This window comes from Anabas testudineus, chromosome 4 (assembly GCF_900324465.2).
Source record: "Anabas testudineus chromosome 4, fAnaTes1.2, whole genome shotgun sequence".
NCBI lineage: Eukaryota > Metazoa > Chordata > Actinopteri > Anabantiformes > Anabantidae > Anabas > Anabas testudineus.
This window is the reverse complement of record NC_046613.1, coordinates 788,354-808,271: the sequence shown is the minus strand read 5'-3', so window position 1 is coordinate 808,271 and position 19,918 is coordinate 788,354. Positions and strand designations below refer to the sequence as shown.

The following is a 19,918-nucleotide window of genomic DNA, read 5'->3' as shown; positions in this document are numbered from 1 at the left end:
CTCCTTTGCTGTGTGGTACTCATAGGAAAATGGTTGATGATTGATAACTAGCTGATTGATCATTTAATAACATTTTGAAAAAGGTAGAAATACAAAATAAAAGCCTGTTATGGCACAAAAAACAAACAAAAAAATATATATATATATATAAAAAAATAAAAAAAAGAGTTGAATGGCTTTTTTTTCTACCGTGGAAAATGTTGAGCTTGTGTAGGTTCAGATTAGAGAAAGACAACTAATGGACAGAGTGAAATAGTGAGAGGGTGGAGAGTCAAACGAGCACTGCAGTACAGACAGGAAACAGTAGGTGTCAGCATTCTTCATCTACTTTCAGTTGTCACCTCCCATTAGAGACTAGAGAAGAAGAACCTGTGCAGTCAGTGTTGTGACTGAGCAGCTAACGTTAGCAAACAAAAGTACGACGCCAACCTGTGCTGAGCATACTGACAAAAGGAACGGGCTGTGCAAGGCTGCACACATTAACGGTAGTGTGCTGTTAGTTGGGCAGGATCAGTTTTGTAACGTTAATTGACAAATAACATAACGTTAAATATTAAACAATGCGCGAAACAGCTCGTGGAGCTCAGCAGGAGTTATGTCTGAAGCTAATATGTTTCCAAGCTGTCAGGGAACATTTAGCATCAGCAGCTGTGAGCATTAAGGCTGTTCTTGGTGAGTGTGGATATATCTTCTCATTTAGTTACCTTTTAAACGTTAATTTACCTGGCTAGTTAGTCCTAACGTTGGGTTAACGGTAGTTACGTTTACCGTTAACCCTTACAACTAGCTTATAACTAAAGTTAACGCTACATAGCTAGCTACATAACATTAACCAATACCTCATTGCTCACTAAATGCCGTATAAATATTTGGTAGCTCACTGGAAAGCTGGTGTCCACAGGTGAAATGTCCTAACCTGTCTCTTACAACTTAGATCTTCCAACGCCTCTCATTCAGGATCTTCTTCCTCACCTGACTGTCTGTCAGCTGGATGAGCTCCAACCTGAGTTAAATGGCAGGGGTAAGAACTGTAGCTGAGGCAGCAATGGTGTTTTATGTTTTTTCTTTGTTTATAGGATAATACACATTTTTATATTTCGCTTCTCTCAGGGATATCAACTTACCCTGGATGGGTGAAAGTTCTACGGGAAATATATGGACCTCACCATGTAGGTGTAATGATTTCTTTAATAATGAATATATACTGTACATATAAACATCAGAACCCATGTGTGATATTTGTCCTGTGTTATATTTCAGGCAATAGACTTGCACACAGAAGAAGAGGCCAAACATGAAACTATGAGAATGCTTTTCACACTTGTATTCTATGGCTTCAGAAACCACTTCATCATAAAAAACGCTGCAAATTTAAACACACCAGCCTTTCTGTGGGCTGCAGCTAAATGTATAAAACATTTTGTGTTTATTACAAACTCACATAATCCTCTTCAAAGTTTAACTGCTGAGCGGAGGCCTCTATTGAAGCTCTTAGAAAAGCGTATCAGGAGTGTTGCCATATCACAGTCCATCGACATTTCAAAAAGGAAGTCACAAACTGCATTGTATGTACTCCATCGCCTTCTAGACCATGGAATGGTTAAAGAAGTTGTTATACATGTACAGTGTCCTATCTTGCTGGCCTGGCTCCTACATAGAAGGGGAACTCGATATGTAAATCCTGAGCTGGACAACTTAATGAATGGCAAAAGGGCAGGTTGTACTTCCCAAACGGCTTCAGCCAGCACAGACAGCGTGGGTTGCAGTCCATATCCGGAGACCAGGGCCTCAGAAGATCAGGATGATGAAGGCATTCCATGTAAACGCTTAAAGCTCAATTCTGCGTCTGTGGAGGAGGAATCTGGAAAAGCAAACTTAACTGTGAACCTACAGAGTCTGTGTCACGCTAGTCCCTCAGCAAACGTTTGTCCATGGGGGCAGATTTGCTGTCTGGAGATCAGACATTGTGGCTCTGAATCCCTCAAAGTACTGAACTCTGCGCTGCCTACATTCTTCTGCCTTCGTTCTTTAACACTTCACAGCTTTTGTGAGTTTGCTAATTGTTGCACTTTTTGTAAGTTTGGGGGGTCACAGATCTGGACACTGTAAAATAATGTGATGCAATTTGAACATTCAGGAGAAGGAAGTGAGTGGGTAAAACAGCATTGCACTGAATCATTATAGTACATTTACTGACTCATTTGGCATTAGATGAAATTTACTGTAGGATCATTTTACTCTCACAATAGTTAGATGATATGTTTGTTCAGTTGTGCAGGAATGATTTTGTTTTCATGTTTGTTTATCCAGCAACCTTCAGGGATGTTGATGTGTTGGACTTAGCCAAAGCCTTGAAGCAGTTGTCTGAAAGCTCCTGCAGCTCCCTCACTAATCTCAGCATCAGCGTCTTACCATACACCAGTCTCATGGAGATCCTGCTGGAAGCAAGCCCCAAAGTTATATCTCTCCAAGTTGAGATCCAGTCTGTGATGTGGGGACCACCCTTGCCTTCACATCATCCGAGGACTGCTAAGTCAAAGCTGCCAGGTGCTGTCAGGTTTCTACCAAAGCAATTTAACTAACATTTACACAAATGTTAGTTAAATTGCTCATGAAATGTGATCTGGTTTTCACTAAAGTAACAAATATTAATAAATAATAAAAAAATAGTTCTAAGATCATAAAACCCAAACAATCAGCATCTTTTATGTTTTTATTGCACACACACTCATTAAACATACAAATATATGGTGGACAAAGTAAGTGAAACAGCATCTCTATCAGCGATAGTTCTAGGCTCTGAATGGAACACTCCAAAAGATGGAGTTTGTGTTTCTGAAGTCATTCTGTAGTAGATTTACTCTACTTCTGTTTAGGGCCATTGTCCTGCAGCATCACCCAACTTCTACTGAGCTTCCACTGGCAAGATAAAACTCAAGATGGTTTCATGTTGGTACATGTTTCTTTTTTTTATGGCATACGTAGTGTTGTGTGTTCTTCTGAGACAATTCTACCATAATTTTATCTGTCAGCAATACATTTTTCTAGCAGTAGAGTGTCACAGTGGTCTACTGCAAACCTCAGGCATGCTGCAATGCTTCTCATGGAGAACAGTGTGCTGCCATGTATACCATGCATCCAGGTTTGCTAAAACCCCAGGTGGTGTTTAGTGACATCAGAAGCCTGTCTGCTGTTTCCTTTTTCCATCATCACTTTATATGTTTAATGGTGAGTTCAATAAATACAAGATAGATGTGACCATTTGTGTTTTATCACCTTAGAAATATTGTGATTGTATTTGTGAATTTAGTGAAGATCAGAGTACATTTCATGACAAATCAGTGCAGAAAACTAGAAAACTGAAAATAGTTTTATTACTTTTTCTTACAACTGTGTATGTGAAAAAAGCAGCACACTGGAGATTCTGGAACCAGAGGATGTAAAAAGTGACTGATTTATTGATTATCAAAAAAGGTTTTGATAAATGTTGGTTCTAAAAAGGACTTTCTTGTTTCTACTCTAAATGACATAAGGTAATATCTAACATCCAGGAACATGGTGGCATCACTCAAGTTAAATGGGTCAAAGACCCGGTGCAATCTTAGACTCATCTTAGCTCAGACAGCATCAGGCAAACAGTGAAATAAAAATCACTACACAAGTAGATGAAGAAATACCTTACTATGTACCATACATTTTGTCCAGACAACTTTGTGACAATGTTCCCACCTTTTCTCACAGAGCTGCCCCTGGAGAAGCTGACAGTTAAAGTAGCTGAGCTCCAAACGGATCTTCACTTCATCACATCTGTGCTGAGACGCTCCCCACATCTAACCTCGCTACACATAGCCGGGTTAAGATTACCATCTGGCTGCTCTCAAGGCCAGCTCCTCACCACTCTATCAGGTAATGAGTGATATGAGTGTAAGTGTTGGTTTCACCAACAGTGTGCAGACTGTCTTAGACCACCTGCTGTTTTTTTTTCCTTATTGTTAAGAAATTCCATGAAAACACTGAAAAAAACAACAACAGACTGTTGTGTGTATTGAAGTATTGGCATACGTTTAGCATATTGCTGATGAACTCTATTCATCTGCAGTTGATATACACATGGACCCACAGGCCCCATCAGATCTCATCGGGTTTGGGTATCTACCCTCTAGTGTGTACAGGAGAACAACTTACAACAACTGCTGGTTTGCCAGATGTATTTATATATATGCCTTTTTAGCAATCCCACATTCATCACACTGATACAAATGCTCACTAGTACATTGAATGTGACCAACCAGGAACAGTATGTTAGGAAATTGCTAAACCTTATAAACATTTTGTGAGTTGATTTTACATCTTCAGGAATCACAGACAGACCTGGAATTGAGCAGAAACAGTACTCGGGGATAGATTAACATGTTGGATGTTTCATAGGGATTAGTTGGTGTTAAAAAACAAAGTGTAGAATTCTTTAAGCATTATTATAGCTGAGCCTGCGACAACCACCTAGATTTAACTAAGCAAATAGGTAGGAGCCTCCCATTGGATAATTACTGTATGGATGATTATTGTTTAGCTGGTAACAAGTTATTTAACCTTAACTGATGCAGTGAGTAGCTTCTCATTTCTTAAACAACTATGTTGAAAGATGCATCCAATGGTCGTCATCTGTTCTAGACGGGTCAAATTATTGGCTTGAATCAAGCAAAGAAAACATCTAGGGAGATTAATGAAACTGAAACCGAAAGAATAATGAGTCCAGATTTACCCTGTTACAGAGTGATGGGAGCATCAGGGTAAGAAAGAGGTGGTTGAAGTGATGTTGACCTACCGTACAAGTCTGTGGGGGCAGTGCTATGATCTGGGTTGCTGCAGTTGGTCAGGTCTAGGTTCAGCAATGTGATGTGCCCAAAGAATGAGGTCAGCTGACCTGAATATATGACCAGGTTATTCTATTCATTGATTTTTTTCTTCCTTAATGGCACGGGCATATTCCAAGACGACAATGCCAGGATTCATCAGGCTCAAACTGTGAAAAAGGGGTAGAGGGAGCATGACACATCATTTTCACATATAGAGTCCAGACCTTAATCCCACCGAGACTCTTTGGGATGTTCTGGAGAAGACTGTGCAGCAGTGCGACTCTTCCGTAATCAATACCATTAATGCAACTATGGACGGGAATAACATTGCAGAAACGTATTAAAACGATGCTGTGGCAAATGCTTGTTGTAATCAAAGCTAATGAAATATTAGTGTATAGAGTAAAGAAAGTGTTTTAAACATAATTAATTTGGATATGGTTTCCTTAAATGTACATGGATTTATTTCTGTGGTTAAGATAAGTAGTGAGTGTGACAAATAACCTCTATCTGTAAAAGCAATGTGTTCTGAAGTGCTGCCACTAATGACGTGTGATCACCTTTTAGAGGTCAACCCCTGTTTGAGGAGCCTCAACCTCGAAGACATGAAGCTGTCTGATTGTCTCCCTGAGATCCTACATCTTCTGAGCAACTGCAAGCTGGAAGGTAAGAGAAGAAGAGTGCTCATGGTTGTTTTAAAATTCTCTGTGTGTAAGCATGGGCTAAATATGATCAACAGATCAGCACCTATATCTTTGTAATAGACAGAAAGCAGTTACAACATCTCCACCAGCACTATTTTTTCAGGTTGGGGGTTTCTTTTAATTTTTTCCTGAGCCTAGACTACAGTGGGATTGATTTCCATTTTCTTCTACCTGTCAGAGCTGCGGTTTAATGACTGCCGTCTTCTTGAGAAATGGAGCAACAAGGAGGAGAGTTTGAATCAGTTGGTTGCTGCTCTGAAGATGGTGCCCTGCCTCCAAACACTCAGCCTGGCTCAGAATCGGATTGGTAAGCGCATGCTTCCAATTCTAAAAGATTTAGTTCAGGATACATCAGTACCAATACTGGTACAGGTCAGAGAGATCATGATGGTGGAGAAACTAATGTCAGTGCATGTGTCAACAGCCAGGAGCGTGCACGTGTTGGCAGAGCTGTTCTCAGGCTCATCTAGCTCAGTGAAACGTCTCGACCTCAGGTGAGAGCTGCAGCTCAGTTATTATCAACCACAACACGTTCAGGGGTTCACTTTTCATCATCACAGAGGTATTGTAAGGCTAGAGCTCGCTCATGTTCTACTCAGACTGGTAATGTTAGTCTGTGTCTAGATTACCTTAAAACAGATTAAAAATAATGATATGGAGGGAAAAATATTTTAATATTAATAATCTTAGCTCAGCACTGTGGTCAGTGTTTGACCATACAGCTGTGCACAGTTCTCACTGCTCTCAATGACTTGATATGACCATTAAACACCAAACTATTTTAAAGACTTGACACATGACCTTCAGTTCTGAAAAACCCTTGCGGTCACCCCGTTTCTATGGGTACTAACCCCATGTTTCTTTTTCATGATTTCAAGTAGAACTCAAATCTTTTCTTAAAATGCTGTGACACCTCTCAGTAGTAATAAGTCAATATGATGTACTGTATATAGTGTGAGGCAAGCTTCTGTGATTTTTAAAACCTGCTTGTATTTCTATATACTTTATACTGTACACTTGGCTAATAATGCTTCTGTGGTTGACTCTAACTTTATAACTTCCACCACTCAGTGATGTTATTCTTTCACTTATCATGTGTTATGTTAATTACAGCTCTAACTTCATTCAGCCGGCTGAGCTGCTGGAGTTTACCAGGAGACTGAGGAAACATCGTCCCCTACACCGATTAACCCTTGACCTCAGGAAGAACCCAGGGGATCGAGATCCCAACATGTGGAATGTTGCACTGAAGGAGCTGCGTCTGTTCTGTGTTGTACTGGTTGAAGGATGGAATTCCACCGACACCATGGTGGACCATGTCAGCAACATGTGACCTCTCCACTGTGCATCCTGTTCAACTCAGTCGTGTTATCACTGTCCGTGGTGCAGCATGGAAATATGTGAGTGAACATGGTGAATGTATGGATGGAGAGCTAAGAAAGCTAGCTCTACAAGAGCGTTTAGAAGTTCTCCAATTGTTCTGTATCATTATTCTGCTGTTGGCCTTGTTGACATCTAGTCAGACTTTGGAATTGCCTGTGACTTCAGGGGGTTTTCCCATTTATTAAATGTAACGTTCATGTAGTGCAGTTGTAAAATAAAAGAGCTTCCTGTGTTTGTTTGTTTGACATTTGAATCATTTATTAAACCAACGTCCGTTACACTTCCAGAGTCTTCTCTCGGACAGAGTGAGTGACAGTGGACATTACAATACAACTGAAAAACCTGGAGGATTGACGCTGAGGTGCGGAGCAGTTTCACAGCAGCCGTCTCACACCTTCTCTTCATAATCTTTCTCTTTACAATAGACAGACTGCATTGACACCAACTACTAATTCATCATTAGTAGAAACCAAGTAGAAAAAACAGAAATCAGAAAAACAGATTAAAAAGAGCTTCATCTTTTTCTTAGTGGGTTTTAAAGATAAATACTTGAACACATCCGCTCTGTAAGTTCCGCTTGTTTCCTTGTATATTGTTATGTTTTAGTAAATTAAAGTCAAAGAGAGTGAAGACCCTACGTCACATGCGAATTGGTTGATCTGTTGGCTTCAGCCGTCTCGCACATAAAACAACGATACTCTCACAAGCACACACTCACACTCACTGCCGCAACGTTTCAGAGCCTGGCGTGGCTCTATGTCCCAGGCTTCTCGTTTACCAAGTGATTTTACAGGAATTCAAATTCTATTCTATTCTCATTTGTCTGTATGAATAAGTCCATAAAGCTGTCAAATGAGGAACATGTTTGTTCTGATGTTATTATATCGGTTTGGAAACTAGAGGGTAGCTAGAAAACTTCAACTTTAAACTATTGTACTGTGTCTTGTTCTGTTGGCGAGCTCTTCACCAGTTGGGTTTTATTCTCGAGGACAGTGTTCAAGGAGAAGACGTGATCCAGCTGCACTTTGAGCCACTGTATCACTTTAGTCCCGCCTCCTGCCCGACTGGCTCTGTTTTTACAGGATGCACAGATATAAACTGATTGTGGGGAACTTGACAACGACTGGTTGATGTGTGTGAAAAACGGGCTGGAGATGAAAACACTTATTTCTCTGTGTGAAACTGTGCCATTATCCCTTCCTACATATTTAATAATAATGGCATACGAAATTGTTGTTGGGCAGTTGTCTAAGGAGCCAGGAGGAAGCAGGAATTGACCTGTTGACCCTGGGGTTACAATATGAGCAGTTAAGTCACAGGTTTCGACACTTGGAGCTGGTCAAACACATTCTCCACCTCCACCACACGTCTTAAATTTAGGGCCTAACTGTTAACCCGTCCTGCAACTGCCTAAATCCTATTAACATAGTTTTACTTTCCGACCTCCTGCAACTATTGTTTATTTCATTGGTCCCTGACGCCTACATTATTTCCACACAGTGGTTAAAAACACAATATATGTTTGTTCAGTCTGACCTTTTGAGTTTCAGCTGTTGACAACAAGTCATATCTATTTAAACAGACAAAACACTCAGCTCTAAAGACACAGGGGAGGCGTTCCTGGCTAGCAGCAGCTTTTGTATTTAGCAGCTTCTTTGAGATGGTTGACCTCAGGTGGTCACAATCCACTGAGGAGGAAGCTGCTCTTTAGTCAGAATGTTTGCAGAATAGCGCACTAGGACATGGTGATGCTGGACAGCTGACCTTTAAGAAAGTGACACGTTTTCTCTGTGTGGACTGATCAGAGGTCCACTTACAGATATTAGAGCTCTATAAACACCTTCTGGTACTGACTGAATGATTAGTAGAAACCTGGCTGTGGTCCAAAGACTGTTCAGAGATAGGTTTAAATTACCACTTGTAGGCCTCGATTAATGTGAGAAGAAGCAAGACAAAAAATAAATAAAAATGAAACATCCTCGACCCGTTCACATTCCATTCCACAGCCATGTCCACTCTTAATATGGTGCTTTGTTCCTCTCCTGCCTCTGTATATACTTATTTTTACATAGTCTGTACAGTGTTGATGTACATGGTATCTGTGTGGCGTGTGCATGTCAGATTGAGTGAGCTGCACCTCACACACACACACACACACACACACACACACACACACACTTAGTGACACTCTCCAGTCTCATCACAAAGATTAACAGTGAGACTGTCACTGTCACCACGACCTTTTGAGATGAAAGTGTGCATGTGTTTTTCCATGATGCTTTGTGCCTCCATGAATTATTCAATCATCCCTTTTCACTGTGTCACAGAAAAACTCCAAATAAATCAAACTGGTACAGCAAGATTCACACAGCCGTTCACAAACACATGTGAAAACGACACGTTCATTCACACACCCTCACAGTCATACACGTGCCGTAACAAAAGCACACACAGGAGCCTACAATACAGCATCTCAAAGGCATTAAGGAAATCTCCTCAAATAAATATCAATAAATTAAATCATACAAAAAGAATGGGTTAAAAAAAAACTGAATCTCTGTTAAATACAGCAACAGTGGCAAATAAACTCCATAAACAGCAGTACTTGCTCATAGACACACACAACATGGATGCAAGAGACGTGTACATTTTGTAAACAATGAGACAGGAAGACTGGCAAGCACGCAGACAGGTAGACACATTCCCAAACCATGAGTGAGCAGAAAGGCGGCGGCGGCGGTGTTTCTCTGTAGGGTCGGGTGAGGTGGGATGTTGGGGCTGTGGGGACAGAACTGGCCCTTCTCAAGTAGTTTAGAGGAAGTACGAGCATTCTGTGCTGTGTTTAAACATTATAGGTGGGACCTAACCGGCAGTGCTGCAGTTATCCCTCCTCCTGCTGCTCGTGTCAAAGGGAAGTGGGCGATCGGCAAATTGACTGCACAGTACCCAAAACTGTGGAGTGGACCAACGTGAGCGGATCTCTTCAGGAGAACTAACAGCTCAGTTCCACCCAGCGCGAGGCGACCACCTGATGTGGAGCCAAGGCAACAGTCACTGTCCCAGTTACTGACTGTACAGTGGAGAGTTCACTGCTCAGCTCTGTTGTGAAGCTGTTAGAACATGGACACCAAAAAGCACCTGTACTGTGGGACACTCACTGTGCTCCCTGCTAGGAAACTACAGCATGTACTGTACAGTGTTTCTAACTATATACTGTGGCAGCACTACTGCTAACCATAACATGTGCATAAAGCCAGTTTATGTACGTTTGCAACATTCAACAACATCTTACACATGAAAACTAGGAAAACAAGTGGGACACACTCCTCTCATTTGTAGTAGACTGAGGAGGTTTCCCTGCTCAGCTGCTTATAGTGTCCGACCTGACAACACGTGAGTACTGGCCTTAAATTCATTTGTTATTTTTCTCAAATCAGCACTTCCCCGTAGTGTCAATTAGAAAATAAGTATCCTAGCTACGCTGCTGCTAATCAAAGTGTCGGTGCACAACAGCCTCCTGTTTGCATTGTTGCAGCAGTACCACATTTATTGAGATATCAGTGTGTAATATTCTTTATCTGCAGACAGATATCCATCTATAGAGACATGGATCAAAGTTCCTTATGCTGTTTCTATACATGTATATTCTACTAAATATTACAGTCTGCAGCAGGAAATACTTCTCACACTGTTCCAGAGTTTACAGTCACATGGAAATGTCCAGTGAAATAACATCAAATCAGAAATATTCTTAATGTTGTTACTGTTGGTGGTACTGTTGCTTTTTTTGAACATCTAAATAGATAAAATTTCATTGATCATTTTAAAACCCTTTTGCTCTTATGTTACTCAAAATGGTCAGAAACCAAAAACCTTTTATCTTAACCTTGACTTTTCTGTCTAGCACTCCTTCAGCATCTGTACTTAATACAGTCAGACATGGTGGAGGCATTGTAATGGTCTGCAGCTGCTTTCTGTTTTACTCAACGCTATTGAGCTGTCGTGGGAGCATGTGCATCCTGTACAGGAAGAAGACCACATCAAGCCAATGAGATTTGTGAGAGCGGTTTCAGGAAGCCGGAGGTGAAGTCTCTACTGATCACCTCAACAGATTCACAACTAGCAAGTCTGGAAGTCTGGAATTGCTGCAAATGCAAATTTTTTGATAACAGCTATGTTTAAAGGGCACAATCATTCTTTCCAACTGTCTGTAACTATGTGGAATTCATAGTCATAGTTGTGTCATAGTTCCTGTTCTTTTTAACATGTCTCTTTTATTGCTTTCATGGAAAACAAAGACATATCTAATGACCCTGATCTTTTGAACAATAGTGTGCTGTATGTTACTTCATAGAACAGATTGCTGTCAGTTAAATTCAAATCATTAAAATCTTCTAAAGCTTTTTTGAGGATTGTTTTTTATTATTGATTTTAAAGACTCTTTAAGTCCTGCAGATTCCCTGTCTAAGCTCACAGAGTCAGCCACAGAGCAGAGAGAGCGGGACAAACCTCTAAACTTTTGAAGTCACAACATAACCAGGAGTCAGTTAGTGTCCATGTTCTACTCACTAGTGGCCAACAGAGCTAACTTTCCAGAAGTCAAGCAGCAGGATGATGCCATGGTTTCATCCAAATGTTTTGTCTTCTTCTATCCCATAGGACTGAACACACTCGTCGTCTAGAGGCACAGTCACAAAAAAAGGTGGAAATGTGTTTCAACGAATGCATTATTCATGTAAGAGATTCTTACTTTGCATGAAATGGTATTTTATGCTGCAGAGAGACTTAAAGGAATAGATTAGAATTTTTCAGTTGGTCTTATGTATATAATATAATGCTGAGGTGATTTTATTCTATGGTCAGTCCCTTTCAAAAGGATTGGAACAGCAGGGCTCCTTCATTTGTTTTTGTTCTGCACCTGGACATTTGGATTTAAGATTAGATGTGGGTTAAAGATGGATATGAGAGGAAAGTTCAGAGCTTTGATTTGATGCTATGTACACCTTGTTATGTTAAAAACACAGATAGCAGCACCTTTTGTATCAGATGACCCAAACAGTATATTAGATGAATATTAGGACTGACTGGTCGTTCTTGTTACCCACAAAGGTACAAACAACAACTAGCTCTAAATGACTAGTCGTGGGTTTGGCCTTGTGTTTGACCCATGAAGAGTGATTTTGATGTTTAAAAGGCATAAATAAACATAAGAGACGGGAGAGAATTAAGCCATTTTGAATCTGGTAAGAAGTCAAATACAATCAGAGGCACTGCACAAACAGTGGATAGATCAAATACCAGACAGAACAACAATTTGTAATGTCTGAAGAAAAAATTAATCACTGGTGTAGTGAGCACCATACACACAACAGGTGAGCCAAGAAAAACCAACAGCTGAAAACCTCCAGGACAACACTCTGTTAACCTAATCAGTTGACCTAAATGTACATTAAACTACCTGTTCCAATACTTTCAGTCACTTAAACGTCATCCTCTCAGCTCATATGGAAGGTGCTATATCCTGTGTTCAACTTATCAAGTTAGTGGAACTCTGAACTTTGGTCTCATATCAGTCTTTAGATCTTAAACATAAAATGTCGTTGTGTTACAGCAGAGACTCATGAAGTGACCTTTTTGTAACACAGCTGCTGTGCAGAGCAGAAAGAGGCCTGTTGTTGTATACACACATACTAATACTGCATTAAGACCAGCTCTAAAACACTAAGCCATTCATTTAGGTTATGTCTATGTATTAGACTGGATGTGGTTGTTTGTATGTGTCGAAGCAGGGCAAACAAAGAGGTTCAGGTAAAATCAGGTGGATTAAAATGAAGCTTTGAGGTGCCTGTGAAACGAATGGACTGATGAGATCCCTGCTAATTCCTTCATACTGTATGTGTACAGTGGATGAATGTATGTGAAGGCACACACAGTACTGTTCTCATTTGAAAGCCTTGTAGCTCTGATACTGGTGTTTTTGGATGGAGATGCCAGTTAAAGGACTACATCTACAGCAGTAGAAAAAACTGCTGGTACAACAGGAAATGTACAGTGGACAAACTCAAATCAAGGCAGTTGTTGTTAGTTCTGGAGTAAACACGTTGGACATGTATGGGATTCACCCAGCAACAGCACCGTGTATGTATGATGTTCCTGTGCTGGGGGAGTGTGTAAAGGCCTGTCATGGAGGGGTGGAGGGGATTAAGAGGAGTGGAAAGTATGGATAGTGTGTGAGTGTGTGGCTGGGGAGGGCTATAGGATCCCATCCATAAAGCTGGTGTCCAGCCGCTGGATGAGCACCCGGATAAAAGACATCTCCTTCCGGGTGTTCTCAAAGATCACCCGAGGGTCGTCAGACTGGCAGCGCAGACAGTTGGGAGCCATGACCATGGCCAGGTTGTTCACATCCATCTTGGTGATGGTCACATTGGCAGGCTGAGCAAATACCTGCACACAGCAGCGTATTAAGAAAGTAAAGGTATCCTTAAGATTTAAGACAGTGTCATATTTAAGATCCTACCTGTTAGAGATTTGTATTCCGTTGTTAAAAGAGTCACAGTACAAGATCTCTAAATATCACACTAGAACTCCACTTAACTTTGTGTTACATATGTGTTTCTACGACTGTTTACATTATGATAACCTGACACCTCGTTGGATTTTTCTTACCTGCAGGAAGCGGATGAGGTAGCAGAGCACCAGTTTGTTAATGTGTGGCAGGCCCAGCACAACATTGACAGCTGCCTCTGGGTTGTCATAGTTACTGATACACTCCTCATAAAACTCATGAGGGATCAGTGGCTCCTCCAGCTCCCTGTACCAGAGCTTCAGCAAGGACGCTGGGGGACACACAGGAGAACATGCTGTTTAAGAGCAGTGAAAGCAGAACCAGGTCCATAGATCTTTAAATACAGTTCATCATAGTGCCTTGAGATTTGTTATGAGTTGTAGTTGTCTCACACGTCCTTGTGAAATGTACGCCAATGAGTGGCCACTGGATGGTGCTGGCTTTTGGCTTGGTTACATTGTATTTATAACATATTCAACAAAAAAAAAAACAAAAGTCACTATGCTCAAGTGATATTCTTCAGCTCAATGTTCCTCGTACTCGGACTGAAATGGGGAATAGAGCATTCAGTTTTGCAGCCCCCTCTGCTTGGAATACTTTACAAACAGAGCTAAACATTTTAGAACTCATTTTACTTTTACTACAATCCGTTCTTTCCTAATCACCAGAAGAGAGTCAAGTGGACAGTGGTTGTGTTTTTAAATTTTTATCTTTTATCTCAACTACTGCACATTATTATTAGTATATTATTATACTAAATTGTATCAAATACCAAAATCATTCAAGTTACTGTTTGTAATGTGTTTTTTTTTTTCAAATTGTATTATTTATCACAGCGTATGCTGCTGACCTATTGGCCAGGTCGCACTTGTAAAAAAGATCTCCATCTCAACATCTTTTATCTGGTTAAATAAAGTTATAAACAGTGGGCTTATTTGTATTCTGCAGTGCTCCTTATGTGTGTTTGTGTGTGTGTGTGTGTGTGTTTACCTGGGATGTGTGGGTCTTCCAGTCCTGTGGGGATTTTCCACTGATCCACTTGCAGCTTTAGGGCATTGACTTCATCTATGTCCCCTGGTACCCTGAAGGTCAAAAGTCACAGGATTGTTAGTATTCATTCTCGTGTCTCTCTTTATCATTTTCACATACTACAATAAAGCTGTGTGTAAACCCTGCAAACAAATGGCCAGATGTTGAGTTTCCCAAGGGAGGGCAGTTCAGATTCTTTAATGCTGCTATAATTCATGTTTTTATTTGAAGCAACTAACATATCAAATGGCAACATATAAGGTGGAGACATAGAGGAGAGCCCACTAAATCTGCACGTCCATGCTTTACAAACCTGTATTAGTGGGTTTCAAGTCATTGTTTAGTGTCCTGACCACAACTTTACTGTTTAGGTTCACTCTCATCGGGAATCATGTTCAGTCACAGCAGCAACTGTAAAAAGCATGATCTTTGGTGTTTGGCCACAACAATGGTTTTGACACCACTGGAATCACATATAATATGTACATCTGAATAATGTGTGTGCTTATTATTCCTGTATGCCAGCTGTGTTTGCAGGGTAAAAAGCTGCGCATGTGTACAGTCAGTAACTACCATAACTCATCGGAAACCAGCTGCCAAGTTTGTAGTAGTGTGTAGAAACTTTATGTTTTATGTATTCTTTCTCTATAATATAGACTTCAGGACTTGGAACAACAATTAAAACCCACTTTGACTGAAACCACAACAGTCACAGCTAAAATATTGTTAGCATGTTTATGCATGGCAGAGTTCTGGCTCTTAAACTGCATCACTGAACAGATAAGTCAATGTTTGTATTATTTTTACTTCTGTCATTTAAAATGTATTAACACGATCCTCTCAACACATGCTTTCATTTCTACAGTACCTCCTCCTCACCTCCTTCCTTCATATCATTACTTTTGAACTGAACAGAGCTTCGTCTCCAGTCAGAATGAGTAGTATCATACACTGCAGCCCTCTTCATTCTATTCTCACTCACCTAAAGATGCCTTCTGTCTGGTCACCATTGAGACCCAGAACCTCCTCAGAGAGACGAGTCTGCACCCAGGGCAGCTGGCTGTCTGGATACCTTTCCTTCTGGAGCGCCATCACTTCCTCCAGTGAGGAGCCGAACATGGAGGGACTGAAGATGGCGTTCCTGGCATGTTTGATCTCCTCCAGACAGGGCTTCTGCAGGCCCTGAACAGAGACACACACACGCACACACACAGAGGAGTTAGTGTTATTGCAACAAGGCAGATGAAGGGCAGCTTGAGCACTTGGAAGATTTGGGCCAGAAAGCAGTGGGAGGAGTAGACAAGCAGATATTCAGATGTGAGTGAGAAAAGGACACGCAGCCCATCACTGTGCTTTTAGAGGTTAGCAGATTAACACCAGTCAAACACTGCAGAGCCCTCAGAGTGACAAATCGTCTCTGTTAGTGACCTGCTGAGATTGTGCTCAGAGCCAAGCTGCTGCCTGCCAACACAAACCCACACACACATACACAAACTACACATCCACTCATATGTGGCATGTAATGTCAAACCCCTGGGCATTAATCTGCTGCTACAACAGCCTCAATTAAGCACCCTGACCTGTGCCTGTCTAGACACCCTGAGGTGTGACTGTTTCATTTGCAGCAATGTTTGCAGTGAAATTCCCAGTTCACACAATGATTTTATGTCAATGCATTTTATTTACCTATCTACTATTATGTGCATCAAAACCTGATATATTTCATTCCACTGTGGCAGAGAGTTCCACTGTGGTCCAAAAACCATTGTGCTCCAACATGTTCCTTCATTAGACTTTGTTTGCTTGCCTTGTTCCTCACTTGTAAGTCGCTTTGGATAAAAGCGTCTGCTATATGACTAAATGTAAATGTAAATGCATTACCAAAAACACACACATACACACACACTGTCCCACACACCATCCTGCTGCCCAAATACTCACTCAGACACCAAACATAAATAAACCCAACACTGATAATAGTCCCTAACAAATGCAGTGCTTCCTCCTGTTGAGTAATCTTTGCTAAAAACAAAAACACAGGACCAGCTATTATCACAAAATTACACAAATCATGTATTATAATATAATATAATATAATATAATATAATATAATATAATATAATATAATATAATATAATATAATATAATATAATATAATATGTATACTACCATCACTCAAACATTCACTGCACTCTACAAAACTCTTGAATCAACTGGTTGATCATTTGTTTAAAACAAGAAACATAAGACCAGACAAACTTGAAGAAAGTGAGTTTGGATGTGAGCCTGACAATATGAAGACACAGAGACTGCTTACCTTCTTGGCTCCTGTCAGAGCAGCTTTTGTCAGTTTCCTGTAGCAGTATTTAGCATAGCTGCTAATAGCCACTCCTACAGCAAAAAAGAAAAGAAGGCATATTGACACCATTAGATTTCCTACCTCTTCATTTTTGCATACATGGTCAGAAAAGAAGGAGCCTGCATACATGAGCTCTACTGCGTCAAATGAAAATATATTCCCAAATAAATAACTGTATAGAATGTTTAAAATACTGAGTTGAGCATGAAAGTTCATTTGTGACAAAATTAGTTTATGATCATATTTAAACAGAAGAAACAACTCTTTGGGGTGGCTGTGGCTCAATAGGTAGAGCAGTTGACTGCTAATCACAGGATTGGTGGTTTGATTCCCGGCTGCCACATCACATGCCAAAGTGTCCTTGGACAAGATACTGAACCCCAAGTTGCCCCCGGTGAGTCAGGTCAGATGCATAGCAGCTCTGCCATCGGTGTGTAAGTGTGTGTGTGAATGGGTGAATGAGACGCAGTGTAAAGTGCTTTGTACCAGTTAGGTAGAAAAGTGCTATATAAGTGCAGAACATTTACCATTTAATGACAAATTAATAGTTTGTATAAACTTCAGGTTAGGCAGTATTCAGTGTTCGAGTCATTAAACTTTATAATAATGAGTTTAAAGTTCATTTAAGCTCATAGTCTTTTGCATTTGAAAGCAGCTGAGGACTAAGGAGAACAAAGAGGACTGCTCTGGTCTCTCATTCATTCTGTGCCAGCACTAACCAGCTCCCAGTGCCCATCAAGGACAAGTGAAAAAGCATTTGTCCTACATTAGCCCTGAGCATCATCACATATTGACTGTAAGCACCTGCAGGGGGAAGCAGAGGACCAGTGTGTTATTGTTGTGTCTGCCACTGAGGAACAGACCAGAAACAGGACCACTGTCTTGCCCTGCCACTGCTGATGTCCCTCACTGTGTCTCCAGCTCATAGACTATGGCTTTGTTATGCTGTAGCTGACATGTTGGGCTTCAGTACACAGCTTTCTACGGCAACCGATATTCTACACTGGGTTTGAGTTTGCAAGTTATTGATTTTCTGTTTAGAACACAGAGTAGTAACTGCTCTAAAGATATGTGTTAGACTGTAAATGTGTATCAGTGTCCCTCTTAGGTGATATTTCATACTGCAGTTTCCCAAATTCTGTCCTAAGTGCAGTTTAGATCAATATCACCCCCTGGTGTAACATTCAGGATCATTCTTTTCCCTTAGAAACATGTTTAGACAGCAGATTCTGTGTAATTGTACCACGCTGGGCACAGACAGGGGTTGGGTACAGACTCTGAAAGTCCTGAAATCCTATTACATGTGATACCTAGTGTTAAAAGTCAGGGGGGGTCAAGAAAATTAAAAGAGCTTCATTCTCTGGGAGCATGAACATCCAAAGTCATTTCCATAGTATATAAGAGTCTTTGTGACACAGTGTATCATGAACGCGTCTCTTCTACCTGAGTAAGAACCACTAGACTGGCTGCTCAACAAACAATCATTCACTACTCTGCCTCTGCTGCCCCATCATCACACACCACTCTCCACCATTACAGTAACTGTGATTCTGGACCTTGCATTGTTGCAGCACATATAACATTCATACACCTCTGATCTGTTCCGTGTGCCCCCCTCCCCCCATCCACCACCCCATAATGTTTATTGTATTGCTGCACTTTTGGATGTACGCCTTGTGTTGTAATGTACACGATATACATTAATACTCCATTCAGACTGTAAAGATTAATGCTCTAATATAAATCTAGTTGTTATTTAGATTGCTATGTATCACAATGACAATAATAATAATTGTAATTGTAATAAATAAATCAATCAATCAATCAATCAATAAGTATATAAGAGTGTGTGTGTGTGTGTGTGTGTGTGTGTGTGTGTGTGTGTGTGTGTGTGTGTGTGTGTGTGTGTGTGTGTGTGTGTGTGTTTGTGTTGTGTGCGCGGCTCCCTCACCCTTGGTGTCGTTGAGGGGGTCCATGTGTCGGTAGATGTAGCCCTCCAGGTAGTTGTGGAAGCGGGGTGTCGGAGGGAAGAAAGCCAGACAGATGGCCATGAGCTCCCAGCCTCGCTCCAGGCTGTCGTAGCGGAAGTTCTCTGTGGTTTGACGACATAGCTGGATGTAGAGCTCGTCACGCAGACCCTGGTTACTCCACCCCCGCACCACCACCTGAAAGAGAGGCAAAGAGCCAGGTCAGTGGAGAAGAAGCTTCATGTATGTAGATGTTGATTCAACAACAGGATCGTCATGAACACTATTGTTCACACTGCTGCTGAAATATGAAAAAACATTCCAGAAACCTTCTTCTGGCAGTTCATGTACTGCATTGAAAAAGTATGTGAACCTTTTGGAATTTCATGGGGGTTCCTTTTGCATTAATTTGTCATAACATGTGATCTGATCTTCATCAAAATCAAGAGTATTAACAAATATAATGTGCCAAAACTAATAATAAAAAAAAAAATTCTGATTGCTTATTTCTTTATTGAACAGCCATTAAAACCTCAAAAAAGCTAATTGGAGTCAGGTGTTACCATAAGTTAAGAAAATGAGTTTGTAGAATTAAAAAAGTAAGAATTGTTAATTTACAAAAAAATGGAAAGGGTTACAAAGTGATGTCAAAGACTTTAGAAATTCACCAGCCTACAGTTAGACAAACAATCTACAAATGGAGACACTTTAGGACTGTGGCTGCTCTACCAAGAAGTGGGCGAGACCAGTCAAAATGACCCAAAGAGAACAACAAACATTAATGAGGTAAAGAAACAACCCTGAGTGACAACCAAAGATTTGGTGGATATGCTGCCATGTCATTAACTTTATGTCTTCTCTCTCCTGTAGTTGTGTTTCCTCCTCTCTGTACTTTTCTGCAGGTATCCTCGGCCTTAGAGCTGTACATCTCCAGGGCCAGTTACTGGTCTTTTACAGTAAGTAAAACATTGAACTAGCAGGGTGTCTATGGCAGGACACAACAAAGGAATCCGCTGCTTACTAAAAACAACCTCGCTACATGCCTGAAGTTT

At 40.7% G+C, this 19,918-nt stretch overlaps 2 protein-coding genes across 6 annotated transcripts in view; one reads left to right on the top strand and one right to left on the bottom strand.

Moving 5' to 3' along the window:
• Positions 1–349: 349 nt before the first annotated feature.
• lrrc41 (leucine rich repeat containing 41) lies at positions 350–9,907 on the top strand. Of its 4 annotated transcripts, XR_003297902.1 has the most exons (12): positions 351–672; positions 935–1,021; positions 1,111–1,169; positions 1,261–2,047; positions 2,311–2,547; positions 3,742–3,906; positions 5,424–5,522; positions 5,739–5,867; positions 5,985–6,054; positions 6,674–6,960; positions 7,231–7,304; positions 9,799–9,907. XR_003297902.1 is itself a non-coding variant. In XM_026345626.2 (10 exons), exons 1-10 carry the CDS (start codon positions 561–563, stop codon positions 6,891–6,893), a joined length of 1,965 nt encoding a protein of 654 aa, XP_026201411.1. In that variant the 5' UTR covers positions 351–560; the 3' UTR covers positions 6,894–7,188. The 4 variants fall into 4 exon arrangements, 2 of the variants coding, with proteins under 2 accessions (XP_026201412.1, XP_026201411.1); XR_003297901.1 differs by lacking the exon at positions 9,799–9,907 and having other exon boundaries at positions 7,231–8,292; XM_026345626.2 differs by lacking the exons at positions 7,231–7,304; positions 9,799–9,907 and having other exon boundaries at positions 6,674–7,188.
• The window catches only part of arhgap39 (Rho GTPase activating protein 39), a 57,700-nt gene continuing 46,206 nt past the window's right edge, over positions 8,425–19,918 (bottom strand). The window contains exons 7-12 of one of the 2 annotated variants that reach the window (XM_026345623.1): positions 18,851–19,064; positions 16,858–16,931; positions 15,523–15,722; positions 14,502–14,593; positions 13,613–13,782; positions 8,425–13,390 (exon numbers count right to left, since the gene is read on the bottom strand). In XM_026345623.1, the coding sequence (XP_026201408.1) occupies positions 13,196–13,390; positions 13,613–13,782; positions 14,502–14,593; positions 15,523–15,722; positions 16,858–16,931; positions 18,851–19,064 (945 nt within the window). In that variant the 3' untranslated portion in view covers positions 8,425–13,195. The remainder of the gene's footprint in view (positions 13,391–13,612; positions 13,783–14,501; positions 14,594–15,522; positions 15,723–16,857; positions 16,932–18,850; positions 19,065–19,918) is intronic. The other variant, XM_026345624.1, reaches the window with a different exon arrangement.

Bases quoted from the DNA above. Each gene is read 5' to 3' on its own strand.
- lrrc41 (XM_026345626.2), top strand. From the start codon at position 561: ATGCGCGAAACAGCTCGTGGAGCTCAGCAGGAGTTATGTCTGAAGCTA. The intron at 1,022-1,110 runs GTAAGAACTGTA...CGCTTCTCTCAG, and splicing joins ACCTGAGTTAAATGGCAGGG to GGATATCAACTTACCCTGGA. The intron at 2,548-3,741 runs GTGCTGTCAGGT...CTTTTCTCACAG, and splicing joins TGCTAAGTCAAAGCTGCCAG to AGCTGCCCCTGGAGAAGCTG.